Source organism: Cyprinus carpio, chromosome B7 (assembly GCF_018340385.1).
Source record: "Cyprinus carpio isolate SPL01 chromosome B7, ASM1834038v1, whole genome shotgun sequence".
NCBI lineage: Eukaryota > Metazoa > Chordata > Actinopteri > Cypriniformes > Cyprinidae > Cyprinus > Cyprinus carpio.
In genome coordinates this window covers 42,166,209-42,188,367 of record NC_056603.1, presented here as the reverse complement: position 1 = coordinate 42,188,367, position 22,159 = coordinate 42,166,209, and the positions used below count along the sequence as shown (strand labels likewise).

Genomic DNA, 22,159 nt, shown 5'->3' with positions numbered 1-22,159 from the left:
ACCTCATATTCCTCTGAGATTTTCTCTCCTAAAAACAGTGCTGGTAGAACAGCTTTATGCATATGCTCTTGGTCATGAAAACAACTTGTTCAGAATACTTCAGCTGAACAATCTGTGCAACCCTGGTTAATATAAAAGATGCAGAAAGTCACTCATCAAATGGTCACAAACACAAGACTACGAAATACAATTATTTATAACAGGACATTTATTTGCTGAAGAGATTAATCATCACACTGCTTTATAGCAGTTTGATTCTGATTTTTACTGTATCTGTTTTTATAGAATTTCTACACGAAAGATATAAAGATGGCAGCAACAATGACATGACTGTGAACATGACATTTAAAATGATAAAACTTCCTTCTATAAATTGTTAGATAAAATACAAAGATTCAGGTAGTTACAGTTACAGTTGATCTAAATAAAAACAACACATCTAGGAGCATGATAGTTCATATGATCTTTTTTTTGCACAAATTTCAGTCAAATGATTGTTTTGTAGACAAAATATCTAATATCTTCTTCACACAAAATAAAACCAATCTTCCATAGTATTTATGCATTTAAAAAAATACACTGCCCGTCCAAAAAAAAAAAAAAAAAAATCACCACCTGGATTTAACTAAGAAAATATTTAAGTTCCTCCCATTGGATAATTACTGCATGGATGATTATGTTATGTGCCCAAAGAATGAGGTCAGCTGACTACCTGAATATACCGAATGACCAGGTTATTCCATCAATTAATTTTTTCTTCCCTGATGGCACGGACATATTCCAAGATGACAATCCCAGAATACATCGGGCTCAAATTGTGAAAGAGTGGTTCAGTGAGCATGCAACATCATTTTCACACATGGATTGGCCACCACAGAGTCCAGAGTCAGACCTTTACCTCAATGAGAATCTTTGGGATGTGCTGGAGAAGACTTTGCGCAGCGGTCTGACTCTCCCATCATTAATGCAACTCTGGATGGGAATAAATGTTGTGACATTGCAGAAGCTTATTGAAATGATGCCACAGTGAATGCGTGCCTTAATCAATGCTAAAGGCAGTCCAATGAAATATTAGAGTGTTTGACTTTTTTTTTGGATGGGCAGTGTATATGTAGGTAAAATATCTTCTTGGAAAGAAATGATTTATCTGCCAAAAACTGGGTGGAAATGGTGTATGAGTTCGGGCACTGAGTCATGAAAAAGTTTTCATACAGTCATTGGGTGAGGTGATTTCTATTTTAAGCCTGGTGAGGTTATTGAAAACTGGTGAAAAGCCTTAGTGTTGAAGGTTTTAGTGAAGTGAGGAAAATTCTGATCAGTGAATTGAACTAGATCTGCTGTAGGGTCAAGTTTGCTACAGTTTACTGAAATCTTTGAGCATCTCTGTGCAGTTTTCCTGAAAGGTGCAAAAAGAATTTGTTTTCTTGATGTTTTTTTTTTTTTTTTTTTTGCCAATAAATGGACTGCATCCACATTTGGATCCAATACTGGTTCCACCCAGACTGTGAATCATTTTGTAAAACTCATAGCTTCATCATTATAGTAACCACATATAAACGATGCTGTTCTGACTGCTCTGTGTGGAATTAACTTCTGAGAAATTACACTTTACCATAAAAAGATCAGTAGATTTACTAGCACCCTACCAGATAAACACCCTACCAGATAAAGTAAAATCGTGTTTGTTCTTCCAATTAACAATCAACACAAAGTTTATAAATGCTGTAGTCATTTTTTGTTTTTAAACGGATTCTCATTCTGTTTCTCTGCTTTGATTTATGTCTCAATGTCAGCGCTTTACTTGAAGCCTGTATATATAATGCATTATATATAAAGCATTCTTAATGCATTATGTCACTTTATAATTCAGTACATGGTCTCATTTGAATTGCAACCAAAGTTATAGTTAATACTTAATTTTTACACCATTAGAAACTATAATGCATTGACGCATGATGATCAACCAATTTCACGTATAAGGAATCTGCAAATAGTAAGCAATTTGTGCATAATATTTATGCAAAATACAATGCATTTTTAAATTTTGTATACAGTTATTTATGAAAACATATAAAGCTTTATAATGCATTATTCATAAAGACTTCTAGTAACATGTTTTTTAAACAAAAATGATCTTTAAAGCCATTTAAGCATCTCATTATCAGAAGAATTTAAGTCAACTCTATACTCTTAGAAAAAAGGTACAAAATCTTTCAGTGAAATAGTACACTTTAAGATAATACTTATATGTACCATTTAGGTACTAATATGTGCTCTTCAGGTAATAATATGTACCTTTAAGGTACTAACATGCACCTTTACAAGTAAATAAGGTACAAAATTGAAGGTACAATTCCAGTGAAAGCTTTTTTCAGAGTGTAACCTTGTAGTTCACCAAAAATGAAAGTTCACTGAAAAAATCATTTACTCACACTCAAATTGTTCCAAAGCAATATGAGTCTCTTTCTTCTGCTGAACACAAAACAAGATATTTCGAGGAATGTTGGAAACCAAACAGTTGATTTTTTTTTTCTCCGTACTATTGAAGTCAGTGGCTACTGTCATCTGTTTTGTTTTTGTTAACAGAAGAAAGAAACTCATACAGGTTTGGAAAAACTTGAGGCTGAGTAAATGATAACAAATGTTATTTTTGGGTGAACAGTCACCTTAAAGTTTGCCACTGGCTGTGGGTTATCGCTTGCCTACTGTTGGGTAAAGCAGAACTCCGCTGAATGAGGACAGGATTTCACTGGATGCTGAAATAGCCAGTCTCCCGGATGTGAGCACCAGTCCCGTCCTCTGGCCCCGCTTCAGATGAAGAGCGAGACTTACAGAGACGGTCCCTCCACAGACGCAGTCCTGAGTGTCTCTGCCACCTGTTGCAGCAGTGGAAAGCTTCTGGATGTTGCGATTGGCTACTGAGAGAAAGGCCTCGACTCTTTCTCCTGCTTGAGCGGTTAATACAGCGCTCAGCAGGTACCGTCCGTCCAGGGGAACAGTGAACACACCTAGAAACAACAATGATAAAATGCTATTGTGTATGATTTTTTTCTACAAAAAATTCACTGGCCAATGTAGAAAAGGCATATGGTATTCTGTTTAATATGCATGTTAAATGCAATTTAATTAAACTGTATTATAGTTTCATTTTATATTAAATGCAGCTAGCTGAATTTTTAGGAGCCACTTATGGCTCCTCTTTATATGTAATTTCATAATTGTATTGTCTATGGTTGAAAAACTGCTGAATGTTCTGACAAGCATTCATGGTAAACTAAAATACACTATAAAGTCATTTCTATTTAAGACATTTGTAATAATGAAGTTGCAATCTAGTTCATTCAAAATATATTATTGAATAACACATTACGCTTAAAATCATATTCAGATGCTTCACATGTGCTTTAGTGTGTTTGTCAACACATCAAAAATAAATGTACTTCTTAAAAGCTTGACAAATGATCAAAACATAATGATTTAATTTGTACTTTCAAGTAAAACTTTTTAAAAGTGTACTTAAGTATATTAAGATACAAATCTTACGTGCTTTACTGTGTTAGTCAACACAAAATAAGTGCTTCTTTACAGCATGACTTAAGATTATTAAAACATAACGATTTAAAATGTACTTTAAAGTAGAACTTTTAATAGTTATACTTTACAGTTCTACTTTAACATAACATAGTTATGAAAGTGTCTCTATTTAAAGTGATCTTATTTCATTAATATTATGTGATTTGCAAATAAATCTTTTTTTTAGATATTCTTTTAAGATTTGAAGTTCATAACAAGTGCACATTCAATAGAATTAAGTGCATTTCTTTTTCACAAAGGTAGCTTTTGTAAACACTATTAATAAATGATGATTTATGATTTTGTCTTGTCATAAATTAATGTACAGTACCTGTTTGTGGATCATAGTGTCCTCCATCATTTAACAGAACATTGTTGAATCGGATGATGCCGATTTCTCCAGGGAATGGCACAAGTGTCAGACCAGCCGAAAACGACACATAGGTCATCATTCGCCCTGCTCCTGCATAAATACACACACACTCACTTTACTGTCACTTATTGACAACACAGCTCTGTAAAATATACAGCAGGTTTAGTTGTACCTATGGCCATTTGTACTGTCCTCAGTGGAATCTGTACTGTAGATGCAGGAAAGAAACAGTTGTGAATACATTGTATAAAATGGTAATATTCAATACATACTGTATATGTTATGTTCTGCCAGTGTTGGGGAAGCAACTTTAAATTATGCATAAGTTGTAGTCTGGCAAGCTACAGATTTAAAATACTTAATCTACAGCCAAGCTACTGAAATTCAAACTACTGAAAAGCTATTGAAAAGCAATGAGCTTCACTACTAGTGAGCCACTCTGCAAGTTAACAAAAAAGTAGCAAGAAAAAGCTTTCTTCGTTCATTTCTGAACACTACTGTTATCAGCATGTATATACCAACATAACTCAACACTTTGAGTGATAAGAGAACTGTCACTTATATCTTACTGCTGATACAGCTTTGACTTCATGGAGCCCGTATCATTCCTCCCTTCTCTTACATCTCCCTCCTTAGACACTCTAGCGGCATGCTTTAATCTCTCCTGTACAGGGCTTTTAACTCTGTTGCCCCCTTAAAAATCAAGTCTATGGTCTCTGTGAGGTCTCTGGGACCCCTAAAATCCCATACAGAAAGAGTGTTAGCATTGTAAAATTAAAAACAACCTGAGTGAAAGTTATTGGGGTCATCTGTCTATCCTACTTCTTTTAGATCTCAGTGCTGCTTTTTTGATCATGATATCTACTTGACTGGCTGCAGAACTATGGGATATCTTGTGGTGTCCCTCAAGGCTCAATCCTGGGTCCTCTATTATTTAACTTATACATTCTTCCTTTGGCAAGTGTAATTCATGAATATAATATTTAATTTCATCAGTATGCAGATGAAAACATATATCTATAGTACAGCAATTACCCTGTCTCCACATGAAGCGTCTAAAGTCTAAAGTTATTCCAGCTTTGAGTCAAAGCATTGGTCCAGAGAAGGCAGTGTGAAAATGAATGATGATATATATGATTCAAAAGTAAAACGTACTTTAAGTATGTCATAGTTATATCATTGTATAATTTAATTTCTATGACAGGCGAGTTATCTGGTGCAAAACCAATAAGTATCTTGAAATGGAATGGAACACATACTTACATAGCAAGGAAACACTGTAACCTGTACATCTGTACAGTCAATGTGCGATTGCTATGTGTGTGTGAGAGAGATGTAAAAGAAGTGAATGAATGAGTGTTATGTGTATGTTAAAGGTAAAAGCATACCCAAACACACAGACAAAAAAGTGGTGGGCCATTGGGAAAATTATAATTAAATTAAAAAAATATTTTATTGATTTCATCACTTAATTTAAACTAAGGGCAATTCAATTTTTTTATTTTTTTGGTTAGACATAATTGAGTAATTTTTTTGACACAGTACCCCATACTTGAACTTCACTGTATTTGTTCAGTTGTGAATGGCTGATCACTATAAAATCTTGCAAATACTTAGAGGGTGTCCTCATTAGGCAGTGTTCCAAATTATGTAAGATTCAGACACATGATTGCATTATGATAAGCTTATTTACTTTTCGTATCCATTTCTGTAAGGAAATCATTTTGCATTTGCTATTAAAAACCTACTTTCAAACTCCTGGGTTGTATGTCTGATTTAAACAAAACTTAGCTGTATCCTGTATCAGCTACATCAAAAAGCTTGAACCCTGATAATTGTGGTTTATTTAGTAATTCCCCAACACTGTTCCGCTACAATGAAGTGTTGAATACCAGAAACGGAGTCAGGACTGAGAGCGGCAGCTGGAATCCCTGGATAACCTGTCAAGAACAATTCAACAAAATCTTTGAGGTAACCCTAATTTTCTTTTATGTTTTTGTTATTATTTATTTTTTTTTTTTTTAGAAAATACACACACACACATACACGTATCTGAATACACTAACCTGGTGCTCCTGCATAGCCTGTAATGGATGGCATGCTCCCATTGATGCCCTGAGGGGTGTGAGACGAGACTTTGGTTACTCGAGGCGCTGCTTCCCCAGACGCCAGTGATGGGAGTGGTTGACCTCCCTCCATGGAAACATTTACAGCCGCTGTACCTTCAGGAACACCTGGAGATATGCAGAAGAGTGATGGCTGAGACTGAGAGAAGAAGACATTAAGATTGCCTGACAGTTAACAGGTGTGACTTTGCTATATACAAAAGGTTAAATCCATCCGGTCCATAGGAAATCTCAGCATTAGGTAGAGCTGGAGAAACTTTAGAATTCTTATTCAATTCCATTTTAATTCAGAGTCATGATCCAATTCCAAGATAAGTCTTGATGCATCTCAATTTTTAGCAACAGTGTAGGGGAACAAATGAACTTGGCGACATAAAGTGGCTTGTTCCTAAATTCTGTGTAAAGATTTTGCATATAAGTCATACTTAAATATGTGTATCAGCCAACAGAAACAGAATATGCAGCAATAATAATCTAATATCACAGGCAGCTCCGTGGATTTTGTTCTGTGCAAATAAAATGCTGCTTTAGAGTAATCTTAAACTTAAAATTTGCTAAGTTTTGTTTTCTGTGGCTGTGCATAAAACTGATTTATGTGAGATACAGTGATTTCTACAACTGTGCAAAAACATTTAAGCTGAATTAAAAATAAGGATTTATTAAAAAATTTAATGGAAATTTTGTAGATTTATTAAATATACAGAATTGTTTGACCAAAACAAAAAATAAAATAATAATAAAATAAAAACATAATAATAATAATTGGTAAAAGAGTGTAACCAATTTTGATCTATATCTTAAGTTCTAAAACTTGAAACTATAAAATGACCTCCAAATTTGGTCAAATTCTGTATTCTAAAACCTTCTTATGAACACCTGGAGAAATGTAGGAGAATGCTGATGGGAGGACAGGATAACAATTAACAGACATGGCACTGCCACAAATAACAAACCGCCATCTGGTTCAAGAGAATCTGTCCTGATATCTCAATGTTTTAAAATACCACCAAATCTCAAAAAAGCCATAAAAGCAACATAGTGGTTAAAGTTCTATGTAATCTTAATTATAGTAGTGTTTATGGTTTGTATGGAGGTGAGAACAAAGGGCAGTCATGTTCCAAGTCTGAATATACCAGAGACAGACAGACTTTTGATGCCGTCAGATTTTATTGGTGTTTCAAAATGTGTCATAGAAATGTAATCCTGACAAATACTTCCAGAGATTTATCTCTTTCCCCAGTCAAATAAAAGTATAGAGGAGCTGTATGCCTGTTACGTACACTGAAAACAGCTGCAATATATGAAAAAAAGTATCTTTTGGCTGATAATAACTAGTGTCAAATTTTGGCCACTAGTCATAAGAAACAGAATAAAAAATTGATTATAAAATTTATTATAATCACAAGACATTTATTAAGTTAAATTCTCTGAATTATTATGAATTAAATTGGCATGGTACACTGCAACTGAAATATTCTGTGGTATTCCTGTAGTTATTTTATGTTTTACAGCTGATGTACATTTTTTCAGTAAAAAAAACTGTAAATGTAACCATACATTTAAGTCAAAACTGAAAAGCATAAAATTTTGCTATGGCATTTTTATTTTATTTTTTTAATGGTGAAGGTCTGGCAACTGCAGCTGGCTTTTTTTTTTTTTTTTTTTTTTTTTTTTACTGTAAATTTCACAGTTTTGTTTTAACAGTGATCTCATGCTACTGAAAAAAGGAGGATGTGAGATGTCACACCCACTCGCTCACATGATCTCATCTAGCCTACTAAAACACACACATATGCTGGCACTCCTATTATTATGAGAACTTTCCATAGGCGTAATGGTTCTTATGCTGAGCTAAGGATATTTTCTGTTCCCTAAACCGACCCTTAAACAGAAAACTTTTTACTTTTTACATTATTTAGTATGTTTATTTAGCCATTTAAATTGCAGGGTCGGTAAGTGTGTTTATACAATTAATACAATGATGCACAAGCCCTTATTCATAGTGTGATGTGAACGTGAGGGTGTTGCTGAGAAACGCAGGCAGTGCCTCTACATCACTATATTTGGCTGATTATGTGATTATGTCTCCTTGTCATGCTCACAAGTCACCCTGTCTGGGTCAAACTAGTGGAGCGGGTAATTACAATGTAATTCATCCACTTTCTCATCAACACTTTCAGTCATGTCCAAATCAAAATCAACTTCATCTGTGAATGAGCTGTGAAGGATTTTAGCGACATCTCAGTTATCTCAGATATCATAAAAACGCAATTTACCATATTGATACTATATTGATATTTACCATATGGATTAATCAATCAAAATTAGGTCAGTACGTCAAATCATGTTTATGATGGATTAGTGCACTAAAAATTTTTTAATTTGTCCACTTACCTTAAAAAAGTGTGTCTGTGAATATTAAACCACAAAAATAAAAAAAAATAATTTGCACCACTTACCTTAAAAAAGTGTGTCTGTGAATATTAAACCACAAAAATAAAAATTTTAATATGAATCCTACATGTTTTTAAGAAATAATGTCTTAGGGCCCTATTATTACATAAAAGATAGAAAGAGAAAGAAAGAAAGAAAGAAAGAAAGAAAGAAAGAAAGAAAGAAAGAAAGAAAGAAAGAAAGAAAGATTGATATTATGAATTCAACTAAGCTTTTTTTATTGATAATTAAAATTGTAAACCATTAAAATGGAATTCTGGAAAATTAAATAAAAAAATTTAATGAAATATAAAACATTATTTTTGAATATAATGTAAAAAAATTTTTTTCATAAAATATTACAAAAGTAAAAAAAAAATGATTAAAAAAATAAAAAAAAAATAATTAAAAAAAAAAAAAAAAAAAAGTAAAAAAAAAAGGAAAAAAAAAAGACAGAAACCAGAAAATTTTAGACCTGCTAATGATTACTAAAATTTGATTTAATCATTAAAGAAAAATATTACAAAAGTAAAAAAAAAAGAATAATAATAAAAAAAATAATAAAATGGAATGTGGGAAAAAAATAAAAAAAATAATAAAATGGAATGTGGGAAAAAAATAAAATTGATTTCATAGGCCCATAATTATTGTAATTGTTAGTTCTTAGTTAGTGTGGTAAGATACTTTGTAGGCCTATAACATACTGTAGTGTTCAGTTTGCATTTAACTTAAAACTGTGTAAATATCAAAAAAAGACCTGCACTTTTACTGGACTACACAAACTTGCTGCCTTGTTTCAGTGCCATTCTAATAAGATCAAAAGGGGTCAAAGACAGGCATGCAGGAGGACTCAACGCCCCTCTACATGTGTTGCATTTATCTTAAGAAAGGAATGCAATAAAAGAGAGATTCTGTTTATTAGAGAGAAAGGAACAGGAAGAAGAAACAAAGGGGACATTTAACTGTGGGATAATGCAGTGGTTATATCAATGTCTTTCTGATAAACTAATGGCCACTCTCCCAGAATGCAGTCCCACAATTAGACCTCCAGATAAAATATATAAAAATACATGTGTGAGCAGTGAGACATGCTTGGAGGAAAAGATCATCTCAGAGGTCAAATGTCAAATGTGACTGAGAAGGACGAGGGCATTACTATCACAAAGCTGCTCGCATACAGATAAAATTCACTCACACACACACACACACACACACAAGCGATTTTTCACTATTATTTACAACAGGATCAGCAAATGCATGGGATTAGATAAAAGATTCCTGTTATAAGAGACAACTAAAACAAATAAGTGCATCAAAATCACTCTTTTTCCTCTTCGTTAGTCTCTGACTAACATTTAATTTAAGCCATGAAATAAACTTCTTTCCATAAAATAAGTATAATGAACTACACAAAAAGCATTTCAAAAGTCTTCAGCATGTTTTTAATTACCCAAACATAGCTCCCCTTTATGCATGTTATCATGTCTATCAAAGGCTTGTTGCCGAGTGGAATATTAGACATAAGAACATCAACACAACACTCTCAAGGGCATCAGTCACTTCTCTTAATACTTTATGGCTAAGAAATAATTAATTATTGCCTTATGACCCATCTGTTCTTAAATCCACCTCATCTGAATATCACAAATCAATGTCTGTCAAAAAATAACATGCACAATACACTGTAGTATTTACGCGAAGCAGCAGTCCAGGGAGTGTGTGCATTTGCTAGAAAACCAACAATACTGGATGATTTCACCCCGTCATTGCTTTCCAAGAAGGAGAAAATGATGCCCTGAGTGGCTTCAACACGCTGTCTGTCAAAGATGATAACGTGCATAATACATAATACTCGCTGAAATCAGAACGATCAGGGAAATTAGTAAAATACTTCACACATGCAAAGAGAATAATCATCAGTTCAGTCAAAAATTCACCATGTTAGTGAACATTGTTCAACATTTGTTTCTTTTTTTATACATGAAATGAATCCATTTCATATTTCGATATTTGCCAACAGTGAAAACACTGAGTGTTTTCAGTAACATTCTACAATAAGTTTCCATTTGTTAACATATATAGTTAACTACATTTGTTAACAGAAAAAATCTCCTAAAGCATTTATTTATCTTACTTAATGTTTATTTCAAAATTTACTAATACACTAAATCCAAAGTTTTATGTCTTCATATTTAACGATCCTGAGCTGACATGAACTATAACTAATGTTAATAAACACTGTAACAAATGTGGCCATCATTGCTAATTAATGTTAATGCATTAACATTAACTAATGGACCTTTCTGTAAAGCGTTACTGTTTTCTTATATTCAGGTTCGGCACTTTATTTTAACAGTCCTGTTCTGCATGTACTGTAGGCTACATACTACTGTGTATACTTATTAACGTAATTACAATAACTAGGGAATTACTAGGTACTAATCCTGAACCTACCCCTAAACCAATCTCAACCATGCAGTTGCCTTATATTACCCAGTACTTACACTGTAATTACAAGTAAGTGCATGTAATGTAAAATAAAGTTCATCCACATGCACACAAAATTCATAATCTTCAAGAGTCCCTAAGTATATCCTTTGGATTTAATGCAAACAAAGCTGACTGCAAATCACTTCGTGGCTTCGTCCTAATGCCATTTTACTTATATTTTGTCACTAAGTGTGTTGCAACAGTATCAAATGCATTATTCTGAATGCTGCTAGGTGAAACACCAAGCTGAACATCTTGTAAATTACAAACACAAAATCACCAAATGAGAAGCAGATGCCCACATTCGCGTTCAAACACGCACACACACTATAATCCCATAAAGGTCCAAACGTTGCACAACTCTGGAGTCAGTCCAGTTGCAACATGTGTGTACAATTAATACGTACAGGGGAAATACTACTTACAACACACACACATTCATGCGTTTGTAAAGGAAATCCCTCTAAAAACACAACCTCATGCACACCGTAGCCTACATTTGCATTGTGGAGCTCATCCAACAGAAGCTTCCAAAAACCCAAAAGATGACCAGCAAAATACATTGTTTTGACTAGCAGCATTGACAAAAACAGACCAGCTGCTTACACTCTTAAAACAGATTATTCACTGGCATCTATCCATGAAGATCCTTCAACATTCATATTGCACAAAAGAGTTCTTAATAGTGGCAAAGGTTCTTTAGAAGTTTAAAATGTTCTTCAAATGGTTCTTTTAAGAGTTGTTCACTGGAAGGTTCTTTTTGGAAACAGAAATGGTTCTTCTTTGGCATCAATGTGAAAACCCATTTTTTGGAACCATTATTTTTATTATTTACATGTTTTTAGGTCAGATTTTCCGACTTTTATTGGGGACAGGACGTTACTAGAAAGACTATTGGGAATTTCACATATACAGCCTTTTTATGGAAAATTACGGTTCGGTGATCATGCATGAACGGGGCATTTTGAAAAAATAGCAATAAATCTGTCCTGCCAGATTTCAGGGATGAGAAGATGTAACCTAACTAGTAAATCACCGGTCAACAAATACACAAAATTACCAGTATAAGCACATAAATGGTCAGGATGCACTAGTGTAAGAAGTCTGCTTTGGGCCAATCATAAAGATCTGATGGAGGTGATGTGATTACTCCTCACTGTGTACAGTTACATTGTAACTCGGAAGTCAAAAAAAGTTTTTAAACTGGACAGAGAAAGAAACTAAAGAGATTCTTCTCATCCAGGCAGATTAATAAAATGGTGCAGTGCGTTTAAAGGTAATTTTCTATGACTGACACCACAGAGTTTACCAATATTTTGTTGCTGATTTGTGAATGCCATTGTTTGCATTAACAGTAGATATAATTACAGAAAAAAGTTGATCCAGAATTTTTACTGTAATACAATACCTCAGAAAATCAAAGCAGGTTATGGCTGTAGCATGCCAAGAGAAAACATGCAAAGCACTGCATTACAGCTTTGAAAGACTAAAAGAATATTTATAATCAAGCTGCTGTTAAAATGGTATCAGAAAAATGCAGCTTACCATTACCATAAATGTATCACCAAGCAAGTCTAAAGCGAAAAAGCTAGCAACATACACTGACACGTTTTCATGCATTATTAAAAGGTGAGCACTAACAATAGGAATTAGGAACATGGTACATACAAATAGTCCTCTACTCATTTGCAATGTCAAAATGATTAGTTAGCTTTTAATGTTCGATTTCTGATAATTTTATAACTTAGATGGTTTCTGGATTTTTCTTAGTCGGGGCTCCAACAATGTGCAATTATGTGATTTTTGTGGCTGTCTGTGACAACTTTCTTAACCCTTTTTTTCCACCCAAAGCCTTTTTTCAATACATTTTACTGAAATCAAATTGTTCCCTTCAGCCCTGTGGGTTTAGGGATATCTAGGGATAATATGGAGGAAAAGGACAATCTTAAGTCTCTACTGAGGTCTTTGTGTCATTTAAATGAGCACCCCATCATTTTTCCAGGTCCAGGTCTCTCTAATAGGACTGTCCTTACAAATATAGTATCATTTATTTGGATAAACTAATCTACAAAACACCATTTTTGTTATCCACAAGTAAGTATTGCTTACCTGTAGGTGCATCAGTGATCCCATCCTGGTCATCTTTTGAGAGTTGTGAATTTGCTCTAAACGTGTTAATGTCTCTTGTATGTGTGAGTACTGTACTGTTCAGCTGACGGACACAAGTCCACAAGCCATTGACATGTTTGTTCAGTCCATCTTTAATCCGTTTCAGACTGTCTGACATTGGCTCAAATCGACCACAAACGCCTTCAATGCTAGCCACACGTCCATCAAGTCCATCAAGCAAGCCCTTCATTGTCCTCACTTGCTCTTGGCTTTGACCAGAATCCACCTCTAGATTTTCCACCCGTTGCAGGAGGGTTCCAAAACTTGTGGTCTGATTGAGATCTTCCTTAAGAGAGCCAACCAGGAGCTGTGCGTGCTTTTCCAAGACTTCCAGGCGCTGATCAAGACCAAAGAGTAGCTGAGAAGTGCTGTTGTCCCATTGAACACCACTGATCTTCTCTTCGAAAGCTATTCTTTGGTCTTCTTCTTCCTTAAGTCTTTCCCTTCTCAGTTTCTCCTCAAGATAGAGGCAATGCATCTCTGCGCTCTTTTCCGCAAGACTAACCCTTGCCTCCAGAACGTGCCCTTGTGCATTTATCTGTGCAATGGTGGCATTGTGCTCCCTAATGGCGTCTTGGAGTATCTGTTGGGTGTCCTTGAGCTTCTGGACCTCAGCATTGTCCAACTCTTGGGTTTTTCCAATGGGAAGCTGGAGACGCAAGTCTTGGATCTCTTTGCGGAGTTCAGTCTCTTTGGAGTCAAGGAGTTCAGCCAAGCTCAAGTATGAGGTTTCTTGTTCCTCACACTGTTCTTGCACAGACAGCACTTTGTAGTCGCATGCATTCTTCATGTCTGCTATTTTGATGTCCATTCCTTGAAGAAGCTCCTCACGTAGGGCTGAAAGCTTCTCATCGATGTATGCCTGACATGAACACTCAATGGTTGCAGCTGTTGTGGAAGGCTGAAGCGGTCCAGTGCTGCTTGCTTCTGTTAATCGATGCATCTGTCCATCAATGTTCTGCATCCTCATCTGCAGATCTTGGATGCTGTTAGTGTTGGTACTGATGGTGTTGGAGAGCTGGGTAATGTGGTTCTGGAGTTCATCAGTGCCTGGTGCTGAACGGAGGTCATATGGGAGCGTAATGCTCTCAATTCCACCCGCTTTGACATCCTGTGGCTGTTGCAAATTCCCTAACATGTTTAGAACGAATTTGGTCATATCTTCCTGTAAATCTAGCAGCAGTTACGCACTCACAGAAATAAATCACTTGCAGGCCTACAACCCTAGTACCTTCTGAGAAAGACGCTCCACTTCTTCTTCTAATGCCTGAACTCGCTGACTCTCATGTTGACGATCTCCATAATCTCCCAGTTGACGGCTATGATGTCCTTTCTGCCCGGGTTGAGACCATGGATGAGTCTCGGAGAACTCTTCTGGTCCTAGAACAACCAAAATCACTTGTACTTGTTTCACAGTAACTCAACAAAAGAAAAAAATAACAGTCTGCATCAATTTTCTTTAATTTTATGACAACTTCTAATAAAACAAAGTTCAACCATTGAACTACATTGAGTTAAAGAAACTCAACTCTTGTCGCATAAACAATTTTTTAAGCTGATTACTCAAAAAATTTTTTTTTACTAATTTCAACATTGAGTTGTGGCCCTATTTCAGCTATAACATCTAGCATAGCACATGTTAGTTTATTATTTAGAATTTAATTTCAGAGTGTACTAATCTAGATCAAATATTGCTTATTTCACTTTCCAAATATAAAGTAATTAAAAAACATATACCCAAGTTGCTCTGTTGTTGGCTGCGGGTTGAAGGAACATCTCGACGTGGTTCCTCAACAACACTGGGTTTCTGTGGGGTATTTTTCAGCTCGGTACAGTCATGGCCTTGATATCCTGGACAGCACCTCCATTCCAGTTCAGTCACTTGTTTGTAGCCTATTTTGTACATAGGCCTCATGTGAGTATGATACCTAAAAAGACAGTTAAGGATTAGGATGTTACAAGCCGATTTCTGACCATAGTTTTAGAACTGTCACAAATTTGTCCCACTGCAAGGCTTGTATGGAATATAAGCCAAAAAAGCATACACAGATGAATTGCATTTAGTGAGACACTAGTTGTCCTAAACTCATACCACTGATTGACATATAAGTGTCCAAGTTAATAAAAATAAAACAAATAAAAAAGAAAAAAAACAGACACACTTCAAATCACTGCTCTTTAACTACTACGTAGAAACATTTTAGTAAATACTTTGATGTAATGCAGTGTACAAACATGTTTTTACGTTATACATTATATTTATGAAGTGCAACATGAAAATAGTAAGTAACGATTCATTTTCTGGTACATAAAGACACCTAATAAAGTGGGACCAAAAAATATCTTTAAAATCTAATGTGACATGTTCTAAGAAATGTACTCTTTGTAGTCCCCTCATGAAAAGTAAGTGCACTTAATTATACTGAATGTGCATTTATTGTGTACTTCAAGTCTTAAAAGCATATTTAAAAAAAAAAAAAGAAAACCTGTACTTGCAGGTAATAGATTACTGAAATAAAAAGCCACTTAAGTGCACATAAAGAGAGACACTGTCATGACTTGTATGATACTGTTATGACAGTGTTATGACACTGTTATGAAGTTTCTCAACATACACTTTTAAAAAGTGCACTTTGTAATAATGCCAAATTAGATAGTACCCTAAATGTTTAAATTTAAATTTAATACATTTTAATAAAATTGCAATTAGCTGTCTGAAAAAATTACATTTAGTATGCACTTAAGCATATTTTAAACAATATTATTTCTATACTAAGTACTGTTTTTTTAAAGTCTGCCAAAGTGCACTTCTTTCTCACAGTGGTCATGCTGGTTTCATATTCAAACCTCTATACCATTTTCAGAAAATGTTTCAATTGAATGAGTGATGTCACAAAGTGTAATGATCGTGTCAAAAAATAACACATTTTCGTTACACCTTTTAATCATTATCTTACTAAAAGTAAATATATTTAAATATATTGCTTAAGGACAACATGACCTTAACCTAAACTAATATTGCCTTAGTACATAAAAAGATCAATTTAAAAACCACTTTACTCTCTACAGTCTCTGCACATTAAGTATTTAACCAATAAAATACACACTTATAGCCAGTAAACAGCACATATTCTGGATGTTTGCTGCGTGTTTCAGAAGAAGCAATGTGACAACATTAGTCCTGCGAAACTAGAAAAATGTCACTAATCTTCTTCGCCTAACCACTCTGTCCACAAAAGGAAGCATTCCTGTTTTCATGAGCCATGCAAATGTAAACAGCAAAGTGCAGAATTGCACACATAATTGATTAGGATTTACTCCAGCAGTGACACACATCTGGAGTGCAGCTTTAAAAGCAGACGATGTGCATGAACATGTGTGACTTTCTAATTGCAGCATTTCTGAAACGTTCTCATGGATTCTCGACAATTTACACAGGCTAAAACAGACTGTTCAGTGTGGCCCCTGGCCCTTCAGAGGTCGTAAATAATTTGGAGACTGATAAAGCAATGACCTGCCAGTCAATGGGTCCAATTTAACTGCACTGCTTCAATCCAGTTCTGATCTCATCTAATCTGATCTCTGGTCATTTCCACCAATAAAAATGTCCATGCAACCCCCGGCCCCTGCATGCGCTCTCCAGAGACACTTACATCAGCTGCTGTGTGCAGTCGGGCTGATGCGGAGGACAGGGCAGGAGCTGCGGCTCCATGAAGTTTTCGTTCGCTGCCAGCACAGCGCATGTCACGTTCTTATGCACCACAAAAGCACACCAGTTTCTGCAAAAGAGTAAAGAACAGTGAAAACAAATTTATACTCTACATGCAAAAAAATAATTGTCAAAAATGAAAAGTTCGGTAACACTTTAGTATAGTGACCAATTCTCATTATTAACTAGTTGCTTCTTATTAACATATTGGCTGTTTATTAGTAGCACATGTTCTGCATGACTGTATTCTACATCCCTAATCCTACACAACACCTAAACTTAGCAATCTTACTAACTATTAATAAGCAGCAAATTAAGAGTTAATTGAGTTGTAGTTAATTGTTTTAATAATAGCAAGAATTGGACCTAAAAATCAAGTGAGACCAAAAGTTCTATTTGCCAAAAATCCTCTAAAAGAAACAAACAAAAACATATAAAATGTACACATTCAAAACTAATATTAAGCCGTTTATGGAATGTTTTGTAACATTTTAGCTGGACATTCGTCTAATTTTTAAATGTTTTTCAAATGTTACGTTTTTAAATGTAACTCCTTGTTTCAGAATGTTCAGAGAACATTCAAAACTAACATTCTTAAAAGTATTTATTTAATAAAAAAATGAATTATTGTTGTATCATTATTGTTTTATTTTTCTCTCTTTTTGAATATTGGTATGTTTTGTATAACGAGGAAAGCTCTAGCCACTCCCATTGATTACCCAGCTGTCTTTGATTGCTAACTAATTGTTTAAGAATAATTGATGTGTGTCCTGAAGCTGAAACGTGTACACAAATGATTTAGCCCAGTTAATTAAAGGCTTCTTATTTTTACTACACCAGTGCCTCGGAGTATTCCATTGTCTCAGTTTAACATTCCCAAAATGTTTGCAAAATGTTTTGAATGTCCCAGAATAACTTTTTCTTAACTTAAATGGAACATTAGCTCAGTTTTCTTTGTACATATTTTCATTAGGTGGGTAATATTACCCAATCATTCATAAGGAATTACTAATTACTTGGAAAAGCATGATAACTCCCTATAAAGACTGAATTCATTGTAAGCTTTTGAGGTTTTGGATGGTAATTCCTTCTGACAGATTTAGTAGCACTAATTTACTATGAACCTCGCCTTTAAGAAAAGTCCATAAAAGCAGAGTTTTACATTTTGTTTTCTCACTGGTGTTGTATCCAAATTTTGAATTATGCATTGCATGGATGTTTTATGATTAAAGGGATGTCTGTAAATTTAATGGATAATGTCCTGGCAGAAAATAACCAGTGTCTTTTCTGGATACTGGGGAAAAGCTCTAGAGAACTGCATTTAAAAACAATTGCTTCAGAATTATCCATACTTTTCTAGTATGAAAGATAACATAGCCTACTAGGCAAAAATTATTCGCCCAAACCATAAGTCGGCTATTACCTATTGATTATGTAAACAACTGTGTACAGGAAATTCGTTGATAGGTTAAAAGAGTTATGTGTCCTGCATTAGATTAGTTGTGCATTAATTATTTAAATGCATGTAGTTAAAGTGCAATTATACATTTAAGTACTGAGTATTATTTACCAAGCACTCACTAACTAGGCTATAAGGTTTAAGGTCATGCATGTAATTATGTATAATTGACTGTTATTACTGCATGTAACGTTAACAAGAACACTGTAAAGCTTTACCTAATATCTTAGTAGCTCCCAGGAAGGCATGAAAACCTGCATTCAGCTACTAATTTGTTAATCAGTTTCTTGTTAGTTAACAGAAGTTAGGTAACTAGAATGACTATTGAATCAGATTGAGCTTTATTGCCAGATATGTTTACACATAACGAGGGATTTGAATTTTGACACAAATGTGTCAAAGTTTCTTTAAATTATCGGGACAAGAAAAAAAAAAGATGTGTTCTGTAGTTTGAATCGTAATTATTGATAATTGGCCGGTTTATTACATTATAACTCTCAAAATCATATTTTACCCGAGATAACTGATGCCCCAAGTTTTTCTTTCCTCCAATGCCATCTCCATAATAGGAAGGACACTTACTTGTTTCGTTGTCTCGAAGCAGAGCTGGAATAAGGACTCCCCTGGAACAGACTATACCTCGACGGAGTGCCATAAGTCAAGGGAAAGGTCATGAGAATAAGAAATACAAGCGCTGCGTAACCTGCGAGGACGCGCTTCATCTCAAACCACCCAACCAGAGTCAGCGTCCACCTTATCCGAGGTTTTATAAAAAGCTCGCACAGAGTGTTTTGTAGAGTTTCTTGACAGGGTGATGATGGCAGTGAGATGGGACAGTGGCAAGAGTCTGCAAGAGCCCCCGCCCCAATGAGCGCTTCCTACTGGACGCTGCGCGCGGCATCAGGTTCCCAACTCCATTAGTGCCCTCCACTGATTACTACACTCTATAGTTATGCCATTCCTTTAAAAAGGATGCCAAAGAATAGTAAGAATATTAACCCCTTATTAACCCCTCCCCCCAATACAAAATTGCTGTAAAATTAAAGCTTTATGCCTAATTATGTTCCAAATTTGAAGTTGATATAAAAAAATTGAGGTTGCTGTGAAATTTTATTTAGAGCGCTATACCACAAACAGCCATCCAAACGGCATTAACTTTTTGCCATTTTCTGTCAAAAATGTCTAAACTTCTCTGTCAATATTACTTCTATCACAAAATAACCACCAAATATGGAATCCTGAGACTCACACATTTCTGACGATGTCTTTTGTCAAGATTATAAAACGTTTTGATTCTAAAAGACCGTAATATGATACTCGACTCCACCCACTAAGGGGGAGGAGACCACCAAAAGATTTTAAAGTACCATTTCCATGGTCACGCAATGTCTGATTTCAAAATGGTTTTCACAGGATAAATTTTGGGGTTCTGTCACATGTGACACAGAAACATTAAATGGATATAAAAAAAAAAAAAGTAAAAAACTACAATACAGTCCCACACTCACAAAAATAATAACAGGTTAAAGAGCCAATCCTTGTAACACTTTAGTTTAGGGTCCCATTCTCACAATTAGTAGCATACTGGCTGTTTATTATTACTTATAAAGCACATATTAATGCCTTATTATTTTAGATCCCTTAATCTTACCCCATACCTAAACTTACAACTTCTACTAGTACTAATAAAGCAGTAATTAGGAGTCTATTGAGGCAAAAGTCATGTGTTTGTTAATAGTGAGAGTTGGTCCCCAAACTTAAGCGTGACCCCAATCATAAATGATCCAAATGGAAATTTTCTTGAAGCACTTCAATTACAAAATAAAAACTTGACATTATTACAATAAAAATAGATTTTCTTGAGTAAAAATATCCTTTAGAAATGCAAGCTTATATCGAGTGCATCTCATTTAAGCAATATTTTTAAATCCCATTATGACTGGTTTCAAATCATGAGCGATTCTATCTTCTTAAGATTCTGGAGACTTCATGAAACATTTCAGTCATTTTGAAAGAACATCTGATACAACACAAGACATTTAAGTCATCAAGTACCTATGCACAAATATGTATACAGGCTAGCATTTGGTGTGGACCATGCGTTTTATGGGATTAGTAATGCATATTATAGAATACCCTAAAAAAATGCAACAACACATGAAACTCTTATTATACAGCATACTATGTACTACAAAAATATGCCTGAAGTGGAGCTTTTGTGTAAAGCAAGTTACTTGACTTCAGCAAATCAAAACATTTATTTTACAATTTTTCCATATAGCACTCTATATGCCAAAACTATGGAAGCCCATTTCTGCCACTTAATAAAAAATAAAACAAATTAATAGCTACAAAGTCAGAGTTTTTCTGAGTTTTTTCTCTCGTAATTGCGAGTTTATATCTTGCAATACTGACTTTTTCTCAGAATTGCAAGTTATAAATTTTCTCGTAATTGCGAATTTTTATCTCGCAATTCTGACTTTCTTTTTTCTCACAATTGAGTTATAAAGTCAGAATTGCGAGATAAAAAGTCGCAGTTACCTTGTTTTATTTTTTATTAGTTGCGGAAATGGGCTTCAATACAAAACTGTGTGAATAACATTTTTAAACTACAAAAGATAGTTTATTATAGGAAAAAGAGCAAAAAAAAAAAAAAAAAATTAAGCAAAGAAGAGAAAAGGACATCAGTTTGTTATGGTAATTAATAGCTGTCATGCTGAAAAATAATCTGGATACCCTCATAAATTATTTCCAATATTAGATCACTATAATAGTCCACTGAATGAAAACGATTAGTGAACTTAGACTGAGTGGAAAAGTGCACTCAATAATGTCCACTATGGTGCATGAGTATAGTATAGAGGGTTATTTCAGACACAGTCCAATGTGACTTTATGATAAACAATGGGATGACGTATTTTTGTAAGCCAAAACTCAGAACCAAATTAAGCATTTTAGCACTTCATCATCTTGAAGTCAGTGTTTTTTCAAATGGGTTTTTGGTTAAATGCCTGAAATAAGGTCGGTGTTTAACACAAGCTCAGAATATTTTCAAGTTTTATTTTTACGAAATAAAATACACCAGTAATACCACCTTGTGATTTTAAAAGCTTTTACTTGTGTTGAAAAAGGCGTTTGCTGACAAGTGTCTAAATAGGCCTACAGAAGCTGTTGGGGACATTAAACACCATTGCAACAAACTGGTTATTGTCGAGGAGCTTACAGTTTGGCCTACAAAAAAACATCATCATCATCATGTCACCGCAGTGTTTTAAAGGCACATGGTTTAATGGAGTATCTGTTGAAATGCTATTGTAAGCTGTATGCATCCACTACAATGTATGCATGCAAAAACCAAAGTATACACTGAACTTTATAAACACATGATGAGAAAACAATCCCACTTGTTTAGAGCTCCAGTGAAAGTGTGACTGCTCGAAGGATTGTGAAAAAAAAAAAAAAAAAAAAAAGGACAAGACCTGATGCAAGTGTAAAAAAAGGTTGTTTTGTTTTCTTTTTTCTTTTTTTCTTAAAGAAAGATACAAAATATATTATGGACACAGTCCAACATGTTTTTTTTTGCTTTCTGCTTAAATCAGACAAGTCACAATCTGTAAAGAGTGAAAAAAAAAGGATTTGCAATGAACATAAAATAAGAAACAATCTTTGACACTGAATAAACTAATAAAAAAAGCACTGCATCAGCTGTCAGCTCGTGCAACTTCATGAATCTGCAGAAACAAAACAACAACAAACTATTAAGTTCAGTGAAAAAGCAACAGACAAGTCAGAAAAAAAACTACTGAATAGCAAACACTTCAGAGGAC

General features: G+C 34.5%; 2 protein-coding genes across 2 annotated transcripts in view; both read right to left on the bottom strand.

Moving 5' to 3' along the window:
* Window positions 1–1,459: 1,459 nt before the first annotated feature.
* LOC109048398 (EMILIN-2-like) lies at window positions 1,460–19,215 on the bottom strand. The gene is given in 9 exon segments (XM_019066083.2): window positions 1,460–3,008; window positions 3,905–4,036; window positions 4,119–4,154; window positions 5,839–5,886; window positions 6,013–6,180; window positions 13,105–14,544; window positions 14,902–15,092; window positions 16,818–16,943; window positions 18,915–19,215. Coding segments are annotated over 9 exon segments (2,598 nt in total). The 5' UTR covers window positions 19,055–19,215; the 3' UTR covers window positions 1,460–2,691.
* A 2,215-nt stretch (window positions 19,216–21,430) lies between these two features.
* LOC109048399 (structural maintenance of chromosomes flexible hinge domain-containing protein 1-like) overlaps window positions 21,431–22,159 on the bottom strand; it is a 43,261-nt gene continuing 42,532 nt past the window's right edge. Inside the window, exon 49 of the mRNA XM_042728724.1 lies at window positions 21,431–22,063. Coding sequence (XP_042584658.1) covers window positions 22,056–22,063 — 8 coding nt within the window. The 3' untranslated portion in view covers window positions 21,431–22,055. The remainder of the gene's footprint in view (window positions 22,064–22,159) is intronic.